This window comes from Heptranchias perlo, chromosome 3 (assembly GCF_035084215.1).
Source record: "Heptranchias perlo isolate sHepPer1 chromosome 3, sHepPer1.hap1, whole genome shotgun sequence".
NCBI classification, from domain to species: domain Eukaryota; kingdom Metazoa; phylum Chordata; class Chondrichthyes; order Hexanchiformes; family Hexanchidae; genus Heptranchias; species Heptranchias perlo.
This window is the reverse complement of record NC_090327.1, coordinates 47,435,699-47,454,203: the sequence shown is the minus strand read 5'-3', so window position 1 is coordinate 47,454,203 and position 18,505 is coordinate 47,435,699. Positions and strand designations below refer to the sequence as shown.

The window sequence follows — 18,505 nt, the reverse complement described above, 5'->3', positions numbered from 1 at the left end:
CCATATCCCACTTGTTTAATTATGCTGTTTTGGGGGCTAAAATTGATTTTTAAATGATGTGGGTTCATAAATCCTAATCTGAAGGATTGGTTTCTTTCCTTGCACAACTGTCCCTATCAACAGATCCCTGTTTGCTGCTTGACCATAGTGAATAAGAATTTACAGTTTAGTTGTCAAGCAGATCCATCAGCATTTGAAACTTTCAATCTCATGATGCTGAAATGGGTTAATTTCTCTGTGTCTAACATGAAGTTAGAGCAGTAGCCCTAGCCATGGGTTTGAGAGGCTGCCCTCTTGTGGTATATCTGGTGAGCTGTTGATCTGGAGAGACAATTTCTGAGGCCTCCCTGTTGACTGGTTGCTGGCTGTTCTGGTTATTGATCAGATTCCACTCTTGTGGAGACTAAAAGTGAAATTCCTCAGGAGGAGGGAAAAAAATGAAAATCTGTCAGTGTCTGTCACATTACCTAGCCAGGGAGAATTCTACATAACTTCTACTTTAAGGCAGTCATATAGTTTCTTACACAATATACCAGTCAGTTATAAGGTCTCAGAATAGATGTGCCTTTCATTTGAAATTTGGATCAGGTTATTTCCAGACCACCTCAGTGGAGATTACCTAAAATTAGCTCATTTTTTCCTCAAGATTACACTGCCAAAATTACTTCCACTGATGTATGTCTCGGAGGTTTTGCTGCATAGATGTTTTTAGAATCCTAGCTTACTGGGCCATGTAAATGTACATCTTTGTTCCATATGGGCAGGTTAGTACCTACCACATAAAATGAAACTGTCAACCACTGAAGTTGTGGCCATCTTATGTGAACAGACCGCTAAACATTCCATGTAATGCGGCTACGTGAAGCATTGGTCACTCCTTTACTAAATACTATTGGCTGGACTATCTTCCAAAGAAAACAGAATTTTTGCCAGGTTGGTCTATATGTCTACAAATTATAGGAACCCCACCCTCACCCTCAACTTTTGTCACTTCACTGCAATAATCTTATGCATATGATGAATAAATGAGAAAGAGAGCAAGGTAACCTTCAGCATGGTCTTCACTTTTTTGTACTTTACCACCTATATGCCTTTTTCTCATTCTCTGCCTCCATTGTTTCTAATTCTAATATTAAATAGTGTTCTAACACTTCATTTGAACATTCAGTTTTCCTCCTTGTGTAATCAAAACCTATTCTAAATCCTGACTCTATAGAAAAGATTTGACTACTGGCTTGATAGGCCCCGTGAGTCCGGGAATTTGAAAGTTCAAAACTCTTGAGGTCAGGAATACTGGGGTAGAGTTTCCGCTAGATTACGCTGGTTTTATCAGCGGAATCAGGCCGAATCAGCACAAAAGATCGAGGCATTTCTGTTTAGGCTAGACATAAATGACATCCAACGTAATTCGAGTTTCTGCGATCTTTTGCGCTGGTTCAAAAATCATTGCGCTGAAGCCGGCCTCGCCCAAAAAACTGGCCACACCCCCTGACCGAAATAACGAGGATGGCGAGTTTCCACCAACTGCAGCCGTTCAAGGAGGGTCTTTGAATTAAGCTTGTTTTCTTAGGCGCACAGGCACTAGTAGGCACGTTTTAAATGTTTTTACATATTAAAATTATTTAATTTACTAAGAAAATGACTAGTGTACACTAATGAAAGCAGTACATTTTTTTCAAGTATAGTTTTTCCAAGTCATTTTAAGTGATTTAGAATCAGATTACTCACAGGTTGAAGCCCGTGGAATAAAAGGGGCAGCGGCAGTGTGGATACAAAATTGGCTAAGTAACAGGCAACAGAGAGTAGTGGTGAACAGTTGTTTTTCGGACTGGAGGGAGGTGCACAGTGGTGTTCCCCAGGGGTCGGTACTGGGACCACTGCTTTTTTAAAAATCTATATTAATGACTTGGAATTGGGCGTACAGGGCACAATTTCAAAATTTGCAGATGACGCAAAACTTGGAAGTGTAGTGAACAGTGAGGAGAATAGTAACGGACTCCAGGAGGACATAGACAGGCTGGTAGAATGGGCAGACAGATGGCAGATGAAATTTAATGCAGAGAAGTGCAAAGTGATACATTTTGGTAGGAACAACGAGGAGAGGCAATATAAACTAAAGGGTACAATTCTAAAGAGGGTGCAGGAACAGAGAGATCTGGGGGTATATGTGCACAAATCGTTGAAGGTGGCAGTGCATGTTGAGAAAGCGGTTAAAAAGCATATGGGATCTTGGGCTTTATAAATAGAGGCATAGAGTACAAAAGCAAGGAAGTTATGATGAACCTTTATAAAACACTGGTTCGGTCACAGCTGGAGTATTGTGTCCAATTCTGGGCACCGCACTTTAGGAAGGATGTGAAGGCCTTAGAGAGGGTGCAGAAAAGATTTACTTGAATAGTTCCAGGGATGAGGGATTTCAGTTACGTGGATAGACTGGAGAAGCTGGAGTTGTTCTCCTTAGAGCAGAGAAGGTTGTGAGGAGATTTGATAAAAGTATTTAAAATCATAAGGGGCCTAGACAGAGTAGATAGAAAGAAACTGTTCCCATTGGCGAAAGGGTCAAGAACAAGAGGACATAGATTTAAGGTGTGGCAAAAGAACCAAAGGCAACAGGAGGAAAAACTTATTTATGCAGCGAGTGGTTAGGATCTGGAACACACTGCCAGAGCGGGTGGTGGAGGCAGATTCAATCATGGCCTTCAAAATGGAATTGGATAAGTACTTGAAGGAAAAAATTTGCAGGGCTGTAGGGAAAGGGCGGGGGAGCGGGACTAGCTGGACGCTCTTGCAGAGAGCCGGCACAGGCTCGACGGGCCGAATGGCCTCTTGTGCTGTAACCATTCTATGATTCTAGGTGGAGGACCAGATGCTCTTATTAAAAATGCAATTTTTTTGGGTGATAAGCCCATTTTCAGTTGTATTAATAAAACTGTACCAGGCTACCACTCTTAAATACTACTTCAATACATCAATCAATATTTTCTATTGCAAAAGAAGTTAATAAATGATTACGCTCTGTTAAGCTGCCGGATTGGGCTGGTTCATGGAAGATCTTGCATTTGTGATTATGCAAATACATTTAAGTGGCACCTCTAACTGTAACCCCAGCTGGCGCAATTTGCGCCCAATTGCTGATTGTACCCAAAGCGGAAACTCTACCTCACTATGTTTGATTTCTGTTGGATCTCTTGAACACTTTTTAAAATTTTACTGAAGGGGAGCTTTATGCATGGCTGTCAGCATGCATATGCAAAGCTATTTTTTTGTGAGAAAACATCAATCTGAGCTAGGCATCATAAATAAGGTACTGCCTGGCTGGAACCATTACTGGCCTGCAAAATAAATGCACCTTAGAATTTGGGGACTTAGTTATCCTGTTAGCTTTGCTTGTGCAGAAAATTTGTTGTATCGCACTGCTGGTTATATATGGTTTCTTCCCTTTCAGTTTACTGGCAAGCATCTGATTGTGATTATTTTATTATAGAGACAAATTGTTCCCGGCATTTGGATTTGGTGCACAGATACCTCCTAATTGGCAGGTAATTATGGATCAATTAATGAAAGATATTAGTAATTTGATTTTATATTTTGTGTACAATTTATACTTTGGATGGCTTTTTCCCCCTCCAGGTATCGCATGAATTTCCACTTAATTTTAACCCTACCAACCCATTCTGTGCAGGTATGGCATTCCCTTTTGTTGTGCTTTTTAACCTGTTTTAGAAATAGTGGCAATACTAAATTCCTTTTGCACTGAATTGCTTTTTAGCACTATTGTGTAAGATTGAGGTATTTTGAAGCACTGAGAGTTCATGCTCAGCTACTCAGCATTGGTGATGGTAAAATATAATTAATTACAAAACACAAATGATGCAAAACCTTTAGAAAATCCACTACATATACTTCAGTTCTCCATTGTATTTCATTTTTCAGTAAAAACATAAAAGGGTTTCTTAATGGAGTAAGAGTTCTTTGAACTATTTCTGTATGTTTGTATAATGTTTTATGGAGAGTATGAGAGAAAATATTCTGGACCGTGAAAAGTTGGCATTTAGTTATAAATTTGTGAAAACAAATTTTAATTTAAATACTCAGGTTTATATTAATTAGCATGACTATCATCATATAAAATGCTAATGATTCTTCTGTATTGCTAACATTTGCTGCTTGTATCCTGCAAACACTGGTGCTAAGAGCAGATCTAAAATCAGGTCAGATTACTGGCTTTGTTTTTGGGAGTAATATTTAAAAGTAGTATGTTTAAAAGTATTTAGAATCTGGTTTTATAGGTGTATATTTTGGAGCTGGTAATGTGAAATTCATTCAATTATTATTAAAGGAGGTGGGCTGGCGTTGATGATAAAGGATGAAATCAGAACAATAGTGAGAGAGGATATTGGCTCAGAAAACCAAGATATAGAATCAGTCTGGGTGGAGTTAAGAAGCACCAAGGGGCAGAAAACACTGGTGGGAGTTGTCTATAGGCCTCCAAACAGTAGTGGTAATGTAGGAGATGGGATCAAACAGGAAATTAGAGATGCATGTAACAAGGGTACTACAGTAATCATGGGTGACTTTAATCTGCATATAGACTGGCCAAACCAAATTAGCAATAATACTGTAGAGTATGAATTCCTGGAGTGTGTACGAGATGGTTTTATAGACCAGTACGTTGAGGAGCCAACCAGAGAACAGGCTATCCTAGATTGGGTATTGTGCAATGAAAAGGGGTTAATTAATAGAAACATAGAAAATAGGAGCAAGAGTAGGCCATTTGGCCCTTTGGGCCTGCTCCGCCATTCAAAATGATCATGGCTGATCATCTAACTCAGTACCCTGTTCCTGCTTTTTCCCCATATCCCTTGATCCCTTTAGCATTAAGAAATATATCTATCTCCTTCTTCAATACATCTAATGACTTGGCCTCCACTGCCTTTTGTGGTAGAGAATTCCACAGGTTCACCACCCTCTGAGTGAAGAAATTTCTCATCTCGGTTCTAGATGGCATACCCCGTATCCTGAGACTGTGACCCCTGGTCCTGGACTCCCCAGCCATCGGGAACATCCTCCCTGCATCTATTCTGTCTAGTTCTAAACTCTGGTGAATATAGGCCTAGTCGACCCAATCTCTCCTCTTACGTCAGTCCTGCCATTCCAGGAATCAGTCTGGTAAGCCTTCATTTTACTCCCTCCATGGCAAGGATATCCTTCCTCAGATAAGGAGACCAAAACTGCACACAATACTCCAGATGTGGTCCCACCAAGGCCCTGTATAACTGCAGTAAGACATCCCTGCTCCTGTACTCAAATCCTCTTGCAATGAAGGCCAACATACCATTCGCCTTCCTAACTGCTTGCTGCACCTGAATGCTCGCTTTCAGTGACTGGTATACAGGACACCCAGGTCTCGTTGCACCTCCCTTTTCCCAATCTATCACCATTCAGATAATCTGCCTTTCTGTTTTTACAGCCACAGTGGATAACCTCACATTTATCCACGTTATATTGCATCTGCCATGTTCCTGCCCACTCACCCAACTTGTCTCAATCACATTGGAGCCTCTTTGCATCCTCCTCACAGCTCACATTCCACGCCAGCTTTGTGTCGTCTGCAAACTTGGGAATGTTACATTTAGTTCCCTTATCCAAATCTTTGATATATATTGTGAATAGCTGGGGCCCACGCACTGATCCCTGCGGTACCCCACTAGTCACTGCCTGCCACCCGGAAAAAGACCCGTTTATTCCTACTGTCTGTTTCCTGTCTGTCAACCAATTCTCAATCCATTTAATTTTGCACACTAACCTCTTGTGTGGGACCTTATCAAAAGCCTTCTGAAAATCCAAATACACCACATCCACTGGTTCTCCCCTATCTATTCTACTCGTTCCATCTTCAGAAAACTCCAGTAGATTTGTTAAGCATGATTTCCCTTTCATAAACCTATGCTAACTTTGTCCAATCCCGTTAATACCTTCCAAGTGTTCTGTTATCACATCTTTTATAATAGCATTTTCCCCACTACTGGTCTGTAATTCCCTGTTTTTTCTCTCCCTCTTTTAAATAGTGGGGTTACATTTGCCACCCTCCAATCTGTAGGAACTGTTCCAGAGTCTATAGAATTTTGGAAGATGATCACCAATGCATCCACTATTTCCAGGGCCACTTCTTTTAGTACTCTGGGATGTAGATTATCAGGCCCTGGGGATTTGTCAGCCTTTAGCCCCATTAATTTCCCTAGCACTTTTATTTTACTAATACTGGTTTCCTTCAGTTCCTCCTTCTCACTAGACCCTTGGTTCCCTAACATTTCTGGGAGGTTATTTGTGTCCTCCTTTGTGAAGACAGAAGGAAAGTATGTGTTTAATTGTTCTGCCATTTCTTTGTTCCCCGTTTTAATTTCCCCCACAATAATCTTGTTGTGCGGGGTCCTTTAGGGAAGAGTGACCATAGCATGATAGAATTCTTCATTAAGATGGAAAGTGAAGTAGTCCAATCCGAAACTAGGGTCCTAAATCTAAACAAAGGAAACTACAAAGGTATGAGGAGTGAGTTGGCTATGATAGATTGGGAAGCTTCATTAAAAGGCATGACAGTGGACAGGCAATGGCTAACATTTAAGGAACAAATGCATGAATTGCAACAATTGTAAGTTCCTTTCTGGTGCAAAAACACAAAAGGAAATGCGGCCCAACGATGGCTAACAAAAGAAATTAAGGATGATATTAGATCCAAAGAGGAGTCATATAAAGTTGCCAGAAAAAGTAGCAAGCCTGAGGATTGGGAGCAGTTTAGAATTCAGCAAAAAAGGACCAAGAGATTGATTAAGAGGGGAAAAATAGAGTATGAGAGTAAACGTACAAGTAACATAAAAGTGGACTGTAAAAGCTTCTACAAGTATATAAAAAGAAAAAGATTAGTGAAGACAAATGTAGGTCCCTTACAGTCAGAAACGGGAGGATTTATAATGGAGAACAGGGAAATGGCAGAGAAATTAAACGCATACTTTGGTTCTGCCTTCACGGAAGAGGACACAAATAACTTCCCAGAAATTCTAGGGAACCAAGGGACTAGTGAGAAGGAGGAGTTAAAGGAAATTAGTTTCAGTAAAAAAAATAGTGCTGGAGATATTAATGGGACTGAAAGCCGATAAATCCCCAGGACCTGATAATCTGCATCCCAGAGTACTAAAAGAGGTAGCCATGGAAATAGTGGATGCCTTAGTTGTTGTCTTCCAAAATTCTATAGATTATGGAACAGTTCCTGCAGATTGGAGGGTGGTAAATGTAACCCCACTATTTAAAAAAGGAGGGAGAGAGAAAACAGGAACTACAGACCGGTTAGCCTAACATCAATAGTAGGGAAAATGCTAGAGTCTATTATAAAGGATGTGATAACAGGACACTTAGAAAATATCAACGGGATTAGACAAATTCAACATGAATTTATGAAAGGGAAATCATGTTTGACACACCGACTGGAGTTTTTTGAGGATGTAACTGGTAGAATAGATAAGGGAGAACCAGTGGCTGTGGTTTATTTGGATTTTCAGAAGGCCTTTGATAAAGTCCTACATAAGAGGTTAGTGTGCAAAATTAAAGCACGTGGGATTGGTGGTAATATACTGGCATGGATTGAAAATTGGTTAACAGACAGGAAACAGAGAGTAGGAATAAACAGGTCTTTTTTGGGGTGGCAGGCAGTGACTAGTGGGGTATCGCAGGGATCAGTGCTTGGGCCCCAGCCGTTCACAATATATATCAATGATTTGGATGAGGGAACCAAATGCAATATTTCCAAGTTTGCTGACGACACAAAACTAGGTGGGATCGTGAGTTGTGAGGAGGATGCAAAGAGGCTTCAAGGCTATTTAGACAAGTTGAGTGCGTGGGCAAATACATGGCAGATGCAGTATAATGTGGATAAATGTGAAGTTATCCACTTCGGAAGGAAAAACAGAAAGGCAGAGTATTATTTAAATGGTGATAAATTGGGGAATGTTGATGTACGAAGGGACCTGGGTGTCCTTGTACACCAGTCACTGAAAGCAAACATGCAGATGCAGCAAACAGTTAGGAAGGCAAATGGTATGTTGGCTTCATTGCAAGAGGATTTGAGTACAGGAGCAAGGATGTCTTACTGCAGTTATACAGGGCCTTGGTGAGACCACACCTGGAGTATTGTGTGCAATTTTGGTCTCCTTACCTAAGAGAGGATATGCTTGCCATAGAGGGAGTGCATTGAAAGTTCACCAGACTGATCCCTGGGATGGCAGGACTGTCATGAGGAGAAATTGGGTCTACTTGGCCTGTATTCACTCAAGTTTAGAAGAATGAGAGGGGATCTCATTGAAACATACAAAATTCTGACAGGGCTAGATAGACTGGATGCAGGGAGGATGTTTCCCCTGGCTGGGGGGTCCAGAACGAGGGGTCACAGTCTCAGGATACGGGGAAGGACATTTAGGACTGAGATGAGGAGAAATTTCTTCAGTCAGAGGGTTGTGAACCTATGGAATTCTCTACCACAGAAGGCTGTGGAGGCAAAGTCATGAATATAATTAAGAAGGAGTTAGATAGATTTCTAGACACACAAAGCATCAAGTGGTATGGGGAGAGAGCGGGAATATGGTATTGAGATAGAGGATCAGCCGTGATCATATTGAATGGCGGAGCAGGCCCAAAGGGCCGAATGGCCTATTCCTGCTCCTATTTTCTATGTTTCGATGTTTATCTCACTGGAACAGCATATTTGACATCCAGTTTTGAAACGTTCACATTTTCCAATTTTAGGCTTAGTATGTTTATCGTCTCTCTGACATCCCTCCCATTAACAATTAACCAGTGTGAACTTAGCATATTCAAGTAAGTAGGCCCATTTTTTTCTAAATTTTCCTGTTTCCATTTATTTAGATAGGGTATAGTTCAATTTGTATAAGCATGCTTTTAGTTTTGTGAAATTAGCTTGGAAATATTCAAATTAAGGTATGAGATAACTACAATCTTAATTCCTCCTCCTTTAAGACTCTCCTTAAAATCCACCTCTTTAACTAAGTTTTTGGTTACCCCTCCTAATATTTCGTTCTTTGTCTTGGCATCTATTTTTGTCTGATGATGCCTCTGTGAAGCACCTTGGGATGTTTTTCTACATTAAAGGCGCTTTAGAAATGCAAGTTGTTGATAGATAGAACCATAGAATTTTACAGCATGGAAGGATGCCATTTGGACTATTGCGTCTGTGCTGGCTCTTTGGCTAGAGCAATATAACACTAATCCCACTGCTCCATTTTCTCATATCCTTGTATCTTTGCTTCAAAAATTTAGCTAATTTTATTAGATGATGCAGTGGTTTCCGCTTCAACCATTTCCTGTGGTAAAGCATTCCATGCTCCCAAGGATTCTTGTAATTGTAGTAAATGAGGTTGATGTTGGATCAACCCAAAGGTTGAACTCCCAGCACCTGGTGATCTGAAACCCAAACACTTTCCAGGTAATGAGCTTGAGCAGCTCATTCTAAGTCTGAGTTTTCTCATTGGCGAGACAATGGGCATCTGTTTTCAGTATGGTTTCTGAGGAGGAAAACCTCCCCCACAACGTACCAGAGTCATCCACTGTTATCACCTCAGTTCTGGTGTACAGTAAACTTACTGAGAATATGTATATACGAATAAAAAGTTGCCTTAAATCAATTTCACACACTTTTTTAGAATGGAAAATAAACTGGTTACTGCCATTGTTATCCAAATGGTTCATCTGTATAAGATGTTTTATGAAATATAAAAATGGGAATTTGTTTTGAGAACTTTATTATCTTATAGGAGTTGTGCAAAATGGATAAAATCATTGTGCAACTTGCAGGACCACAAATTGTGGTGAGGATGGCAACAAGTTTTCTCTCTTGAATGAAATTTTATGTTTTATTATGATTGTTTGTTAGGAGTGCAAGGGATAGCTGATGCCTACCGAAACTGTCTGCCTCAAGTCAAGCTACATGGGCCCACAAACTTCTCTCCCATAATAAACCATGTGGCAAGATTTGCAGCTGCAGCAGCACAGCAGCCGACAGCTTCAGTAAGTATTTCTACACGTACGTATGGGACTCCTCTCCATAGAATGACTGCAGAAAAATATCAGAAACTACAAAGGCATCATTAGCTTTTTTTCCCCCCCAAATTTTAATGCAGTTTATCTCTGGAAGCTACTTCTGTTACAAAAATGAAATGTCTTTGTTTTAAAAAAAAAAGTGTAATGTGTACTAATATGGTGGTGCACATCATATGATTTAATACAAGCAAACTAGCACTATGCATTCAGTATATTTAAATGTTAAGAGGGATTCTGATAAATAGTTGAAGAAGCAAAATATTACTGTGCAGTTTTGAATATTTTAGCCATGGATAAGGTGCATTGTAGATTGAATGGCATGATACCATGGATTACATTATGTGGTTACAATGAGAAACTTGAAAAACTAGTATTCACTAGAGCACAGAAGGTTAAAAGGGAATCTATTAGTAGTTCTCACCTGAAGAAACAAGGTGGCCTCTTGTACACCAGAGTTGGAGATTTTCACCTGCACATGTAAACAGGACCTTGGTTGAGACAAGGCATCCCAGATAATGGTTTAATGCTTTTAGTTTACTGTAAAAAGTGTTCCACAGTCAGGTTGCCTTGAAAAAGTGTGAACAATATTTCTATCTTGCTTTTGTGCCAGCTTGCATTAAAGGGGAGAGAGAGATAACTGGACATGGAGTCCTTGCTGGCTAATTCCCTTCTCACTGTACTGCTATAAGAGCTAGAGGCTGATGGAAGGGCTGTGGGATTCATCTCTCATGTAAAACTTTTCTTCATGGACAGATAGTCCAAAATTACTTGAGGACCATTAAGGTGATAAGATATCTGGAGATGGATTCTCTTGTTTGGGGCAGAATATCAGCAGAGCAGACTTATGCCTGCCCCTCCATATCTACCCCAACCTTGACCTATTTTCCTGGGTTTGGGCTCATTGCATATACAAGGCAGGCTCTTAGTCATCAGTAGTAAGCCCGTTAGTGCAAGCGAAAAAATTCTGGCGGCGAAGATCCTTAAAGGGGCAGAAGCACCCTGAACATCAGAATGAATGTACCCACTGAAGGCCTTGGCCAAGATTGAAGCCTTCAGCAGGTCAGAGGGGCCCTCTGGAGGGAGAGGAGGCAGCTATGGGGGAGCCTTTATTGTTTCCTGTGGCCGACTGCCACCTTCCGCATGGCAGCCCCAAGAATCAGCGGTCAGTCGAATGGAAAGGATGGAAGTCTGGTGAGGACTTGGGCTATTTGCATATGGTGGACAGAGGAGGAAGAGCAGCAGTCCCCAGCTGGGGAACACAATCCCGGTCAGCAGTATGAAACGTTGGCCTCTCCACCTGAATTTTCCAATATTCTCTGCTGTGATCTCACCCAATTTTGGTTGGGATTACAGAGGAGAAGCTCCCCCTCCTTTGACTTTTATTGTTTTGGAACTGTTTTAATCTATGTCTTAGAAATGAAGTATTTTATTATTGTAATCATCATAAATTCATAGAATTTACAGCACAAAAGGAGGCCATTTAACCCATCATGCTTGTGTCGGCTCCCTGAAAGAGCCATCCACTTAGTTCCGTTCCTGTGCTTTTTCTCCATACCTTTAAAAAAATGTTCTTTATCAAATATTTATCCATTTCTCAATTTAAAAGCTATTGTGGATTCTGCTTTCACCACTGTTTCTCGTAGGGCATTCCATATCCCCGTAACCTTTCCTTTTATTTTTTCTTAGATAATTTTATGCCCTTTAGTTACTGACACATTGACCAGTGGAATTAGTTTCTGTATTTATATTATCAAAAGCCTTCATAATTTTGAAAACCTCTATCAGATCTCCTCTTAACCTTCTCTGCTCTAGTCAAAAAAAGTTCCAATTTCCCTCCTTTCTCCTCATAACTAAAGCCTCTTATCCTTGACACATTTTAGTAAATCTCGTGTATCCTCTCCATGGCCTTGATGTCATTCCTAAAGTAGTGTACCCAAAACTGGACACAATAGGTAGAATTTCTGCGAAGGTTCCTCACTTTCCTGCTGCACCCGTTTTAATATCTCCATCATCCCTTCGTCGTCAATCTTAAGATTTCAGCCATGATTTTAACTCATGGCGGGAGCTAGCAGCAATGTGAAGCAAAATCATCTTGCAGTGTTACTACATCTGTATTGTAAATGCAGCTTTAATGTATGTCAAACTAGGCATTCATTAAATAATTATGTATTTGCTATGCCTGATATGTAATGCATTTGCAGCATTTCAATTGCATATGGTGAGGTGACTTTTTTTTCTTTTAAACAGCAATATTTCATCCTGCTGATCATCACAGATGGAGTGATAACAGATTTAGATGATACAAGACAGGCCATTGTTAATGCTGCTAAATTGCCGATGTCCATCATCATTGTTGGTGTTGGCGGAGCAGATTTCAGTGCCATGGAATTTCTGGATGGTGATGAATGTGTTCTTAGATCACCCACTGGAGAAATAGCTATCCGAGATATTGTCCAGTTTGTACCTTTTAGAAAGTTTCATAACGTAAGTTTTGCACGGTCACAGTGTTACGTGATTACATCAGTGTTTCAAGATTGTTTCTTTAATTGTTTTCTGAAAACTGATCTCATTGTACAGTTTGACGCACTGTATTTTCAGGAGAATACGTTATTGGGATTTTTGGCATTGTTCCACTCCTACCTGTCTCAACATAACCAGCACACATAACATGCAATAGCTTCTAACCAGCCCTGTCCTATTGTTTGTCTATATAGAAGTATGTAGAATTTACAGCACAGAAACAGGCCAACTGGTCTATGCTGGTGTTTTTATGCTGTACATGAGCCTCCTCCCACCTACTTCATAGAATGATACAGCACAGAAGGAGGCCATTCGGCCCTTCATGCCTGTCTTTGAAAAATTAGTCCCATTCCCCTGCCCTTTCCCCATATCCCTTCACATCTTTTCCCTTCAAGTATTTATCCAATTCCCTTTTGAAAGTTATTATTGAATCTGCTTCCACCACCCTTACAGGTGATGCATTCCAGATCATAACAACTTGCTGCATAAAAAAATTTCTCCTCATCTCGACTCTGGTTCTTTTGCCAATTACCTCATATCTGTGTCCTCTGGTTACCGACCCGTCTGTCACTGAAAACAGTTTCTTCTTATTTACTCTATCAAAACTGTTCATGACTTTGCACACCTCTATCAAATTTCCTCTTAACCTTCTCTGCTCTAAGGAGAACAACCCCAGTTTCTCCAGACTATCCACACAACATAGAGCATAAGAAATAGGAGCAGCAGTAGGCCATATGGCCCCTCGAGCCTGCTCCACCATTCAGTAAGATCATGGCTGATCTTTTACCTCAACTCCACTATCCTGTCCTATCCCCATATCCCTTGATTCCATTAGAGTCCAAAAATCTATCGATCTCTATCTTGAATATAATCAATAACTGAGCATCCACAGCTATCTGGGGTAGAGAATTTCAAAGATTCACAACTCTGAGTGAAGACATTTTTCCTTATCTCAGTCCTAAATAGCCGATCTCTTATCTTGAGATTATGACCCGTAGTTCTAGACTCTCCAGCCAGGGGAAACAGCCTTTCAGCATCTACCCCGTCAAGCCCTCTAAGAATTTTATACGTTTCAATGAGATCACCTCTCATTCTTCTAAACTCCAGAGAATACAGGCCCATTTTACTCAATCTCTCCTCATAGGACAGCCCTCTCATCCCAAGAATCTATCTAGTGAACCTTTGTTGCACCCCCTCTAAGGCAAGTATATCCTTCTTTAGGTACGGAGACCAAAACTGTACACAGTACTCCAGGTGTGGTCTCACCAGAGCCCTATATATTTGCAGCAAGACTTCCTTAGTCTTATACTCCAACCCCCTTGCAATAAAGGCTAACACACCATTTTGCCTTCCTAATTGCTTGCTGTACCTGCATGTGAACTTTCTGTGATTCGTGCGCAAGGACATCCAAATCCCTCTGACTACCAACATTTCTTAGTCTCTCACCATTTAACTGAAGACCCTCATTCCTGGCACCATTCTAGCAAATCTCCTCTGCACCCTCTCTAAGCCCTTGACATTGCTTTGAAAGTGTAGTGCCCAGAATTGGACACAACACTCCAGCTGGGGCATAACCAATGATTTCAGAGAGGTTTGGCGTAACTTCCTTGCTTTTGTACTCTATGCCTCTGTTTATAAAGCCAAGTGCAAAAAATCTAAGTAAGCCCAGTTCAGAATTCCTGTAGAATCCACAAAATTGTTCTCTAACCTCTTCTAAAATACATGCTTTACAATGTCCAATTAACTCTTGGGTCTTAGTAAAAGTTACTCACTGTCTCTTCATTCTATGCCCCCCTCTTTGTGGCTTACTGGAATCTTGTCATATTCATGCATTATAAACAAACTGTAAAGTGGCACTCGTCAGAGTTGGAGTAGTTACTTTGCTGCTGTGCATTATGGGCAATTTTACAACACCAAGTTATAGTCCAACAAATTTATTTTAAATTCCACAAGCTTTCGGAGGCTTCCTCCTTCCTCAGGTGAACGGTGTGGAAATGAAATTTTCGAATCCTTCGCATTTGAAAATCACAGAACAATGCCTGGTGATTACTGCCCGTTGCCAAGGCAATCACAGTGAGCAGACAGAAAAGTGTCACCTAAAAGGCCACTGAATATACAAACTCCCCAAAAAAAAGAGAGAGAGAAGGAAGACAGTCAATGACCCGTTATATTAAAAACAGATAACATTTGTTCGCCGGTGGGGTTACGTGTAGTGTGACATAAACCCAAGATCCCGGTTGAGGCCGTCCTCATGGGTGCGGAACTTGGCTATCAATTTCTGCTCGACGATTTTGCGTTGTCGTGTGTCTCGAAGGCCGCCTTGGAGTATGCTTACCCGAAGGTCGGTGGCTGAATGTCCATGACTGCTGAAATGTTCCCCGACAGGGAGAGAACCCTCCTGTTTGGCGATTGTTGCGCGGTGTCCGTTCATCCGTTGTCGCAGCGTCTGCATAGTCTCGCCAATGTACCATGCTCCGGGGCATCCTTTCCTGCAACGTATGAGGTAGACAACATTGGCCGAGTCACAGGAGTATGAACCGTGCACCTGGTGGGTGGTGTCCTCTCGTGTGATGGTGGTATCTGTGTCGATGATCTGGCATGTCTTGCAGAAGTTACCGTGGCAGGGTTGTGTGGTGTCGTGGATGCTGTTCTCCTGAAAGCTGGGTAATTTGCTGCGAACGATGGTTTGTTTGAGGTTGGGTGGCTGTTTAAAGGCAAGTAGTGGAGGTGTGGGGATGGCCATAGCGAGGTGTTCGTCATCATTGATGACATCCGCAGCCTTCAACATGTCATCTTGGGTTTATGTCACACTACACGTAACCCCACCGGCGAACAAATGTTATCTGTTTTTAATATAACGGGTCATTGACTGTCTTCCTTCTCTATCTCTCTTTTTTGGGGGTTTGTATATTCGGTGGCCTTTTAGGTGACACCTTTCTGTCTGCTCACTGTGATTGCCTTGGCAACGGGCAGTAATCACCAGGCATTGTTCTGTGATTTTCAAATGCGAAGGATTCGAAAATTTCATTTCCACACCGTTCACCTGAGGAAGGAGGAAGCCTCCGAAAGCTTATGGAATTTAAAATAAATTTGTTGGACTATAACTTGGTGTTGTAAAATTGTTTACAATTGTCAACCCCAGTCCATCACCGGCATCTCCACATCGTGCATTATGGGAGTGGACTCCACTATTACCATTATCATAATGTAGTTGCCTGACCAGTAGGTGGTGGTCTCCTCCACCCTAAGTCCAGTCCTGTTGATTATGCACCAAGGTCTGTTTTAGTTTATGCTTTTGACAAAACAGCTGTTAAAGTGCTACAGCAAACGTTATTCTGACAATATGCTTTAGTTTAGCAAGTCATTCCTTTCTGGTTTCACATTTCTTGTTGATGCAAACTTGCAGAAAGTGCTGTTTGGGTATTGACGGAAATATGCAACTGCATTTTTCAAGGAATGAAAAATTCTATCCTCAGCGACTAATAATTTGAAAATTCTTAGCCCTATGTATTTAGAAATGTTGTAAAGACTACTTGAATGCCTAATTTGTATGCATTTGATGTATATTTTTGGTGCACATGGGATTTTCAATTAGACCAATTTCAGAAACAATTATTAATCAGTTAAATTGACTTATCTATATTAATTAAACTAGATTAATGTTTGTATCTCTACAGGCAACAAAAGAAGCTCTTGCACAAAGTGTACTGGCTGAATTGCCTCAGCAAGTGGTGTGCTACTTCAACACACGCAAACTCCGTCCTCCAAATGAGCCAAATCCTTAAGTGCTCTAAATGTATAGCCAAATGTTTGTAATACACTATGCCAAATAAATCTAATTTTCCTTCTAAATAAGTTTAGAAATGCATGTATTAACAATGTATTATATTACGTCAGTAATTTTTCATAGTTTTAAAATTATTTAAAATAGTTTGTTGCATTATAAATATTTTGTATGTGAATTTAAGACAATTGACAACTTTTTTTTTTACAAGTAGTTGAAGTGAGATCAAATCATTTACTAATTGCTATTTGTGTAAATTTGTTCATTTTGCTTTTGATAACTTTTTAGTAATGCTTAAAGAAGCATTCTTTTGTTAACCTCCAATGCTTTCTACAGTTTTTGTACTGTTATTATGAATGATAATTCAGCTTTTGGATTTTTGGATTATATGCCTGTATCTGGCACCAATGTATACAGCAGTTTTAATTGCTAATGAAATTGAGAATGATTTACATATCATGCTTCATATCATAGTGCCATGCAAGTGTATTGTATGAATAATGTTTTTAAATTTTAAGGTATAATAATTAGGGATTCCTTTGCGGTTTGCGATCGGGGGGGGGGATTGAGATTCCTTTGTGGTTCATGATTGGGGGGGGCGCTGTGGAGGCCCAAGGACTCCTTGATGGGCCTGGGGGGATCATGCCTGCTCATCCTGTCCCACGAGTTTAAAGAGAGACATTTTTAAAAAACTTACCTTGGTCTCTTCTGGCCAGTCATCTCCTCCCGCCATGCGTGACTCCTCCCGGCTTGACGTTAATATTATGTTGCAGAGCCGATGATGTAATCGGATTGAGACTTTTGCATTTTAATTAGGCCCCTGCCTGCTTTTAGTGGGAGCCTTGTTAATGTTGTGGCAGTCGGGAACGCAGAAGGTTGAAGGCGGGATTTCGATTTTCAAGATTGTAACCCCTCACCCGACCCTTTCCTGCCCGCCTGGGGGCAGTTAAAATCGAAGCTAGATTCCCCTGTTTAATTAGTACTATTACTAGATTTACCCTCGATTGAACACTACTTCAGCATTTAAAACACCCTGGTAAAGTATAATATCGTGCATAGTATTATAGAAAGGATCTTGAATATTAGTAATTTTTACTGTTATTCTGCATGCATTTCTACTTGAGCTCACAATTAAAACGGATGAGAAAGCAACAAACAAACAGTGTTGTTAAACAATTTATAAAGATCGCTTCAATAAACCTATCAAGTGCATTAACTGCAGTATCAGGTCACTCTTCAATTAGTTAATTTAAACAAAGTGCCACTTCATTTGTGTTCCTTTATAATTTTGTAACAATATTCATTAATCTTGGATTTCCTGTAGCATTAATCACAGATTAAAAAAAAATCTCTTCATGCAACTTTCATTGGTATATTCCCTACTCTTTAAATGTGATTTGTTTCTGTTTTATAAATATGAAATTTGTGCCAATCGGGTGCAAGTGTGACAGAGAAGTTTGCATATATACAGGTTTGATGCCCGAAACTTGACACATGAATTGTGACATCTGAAATGTGATTAGTAAAACACATGCTAGATATTATTAAACTCAATTCTTTTATACCAGTGTTTTTAATAGAAGGTTGCCTTGGAAGTTGCTAGTCAATCCTCATGTCCATCACCATGGCAATTCAGGCAAGAACGTGGGAAAAAACGTTTCTGTAGCTTTTCAGACACATTAATGTTGCACCCCATAACTGCATTACAGACGTGTATGGACTCCCTTGCCTTTAGAGTTGAGGATACAACAACAAAAACAACTTGCATTTATATAGCAGCTTTAATGTAAAATGCCTTGGGACATTTTACTACCAGAGTGGATCAGACAAATTTTGTTACCAAGCCACATTGAGATATTAGGAAGGTAACCAAAAGCTTGGTCAAAGAGGTAGGTTTTAAGGAGTGACTTAAAGAAGGAGAGACAGGTAGAGCGACACATTTCAGAGTTCTTAAAGTTTCCTAGACCAAGGTTCAGTGGGAGATTGAGAATGTCAAGCCCTTAATAAAGATGGGAATTTCCCCACTCCACCCCCAGTTTTTTCCTTTCCTGTCCTGATGTCACTTGTGACTGCCTGGTTGCTATGGCTCAATAGAAT

At 40.4% G+C, this 18,505-nt stretch overlaps 1 protein-coding gene across 2 annotated transcripts in view; it reads left to right on the top strand.

The window, feature by feature from the left end:
- LOC137313360 (copine-3-like) overlaps positions 1–17,970 on the top strand; it is a 77,082-nt gene extending 59,112 nt beyond the window's left edge. For both annotated transcript variants that reach the window (XM_067979496.1, XM_067979488.1), the window contains exons 13-17: positions 3,485–3,539; positions 3,631–3,682; positions 9,938–10,071; positions 12,352–12,588; positions 16,302–17,970. In XM_067979496.1, the coding sequence (XP_067835597.1) occupies positions 3,485–3,539; positions 3,631–3,682; positions 9,938–10,071; positions 12,352–12,588; positions 16,302–16,409 (586 nt within the window). In that variant the 3' untranslated portion in view covers positions 16,410–17,970. The remainder of the gene's footprint in view (positions 1–3,484; positions 3,540–3,630; positions 3,683–9,937; positions 10,072–12,351; positions 12,589–16,301) is intronic.
- The last annotated feature ends 535 nt before the right edge of the window (positions 17,971–18,505 follow it).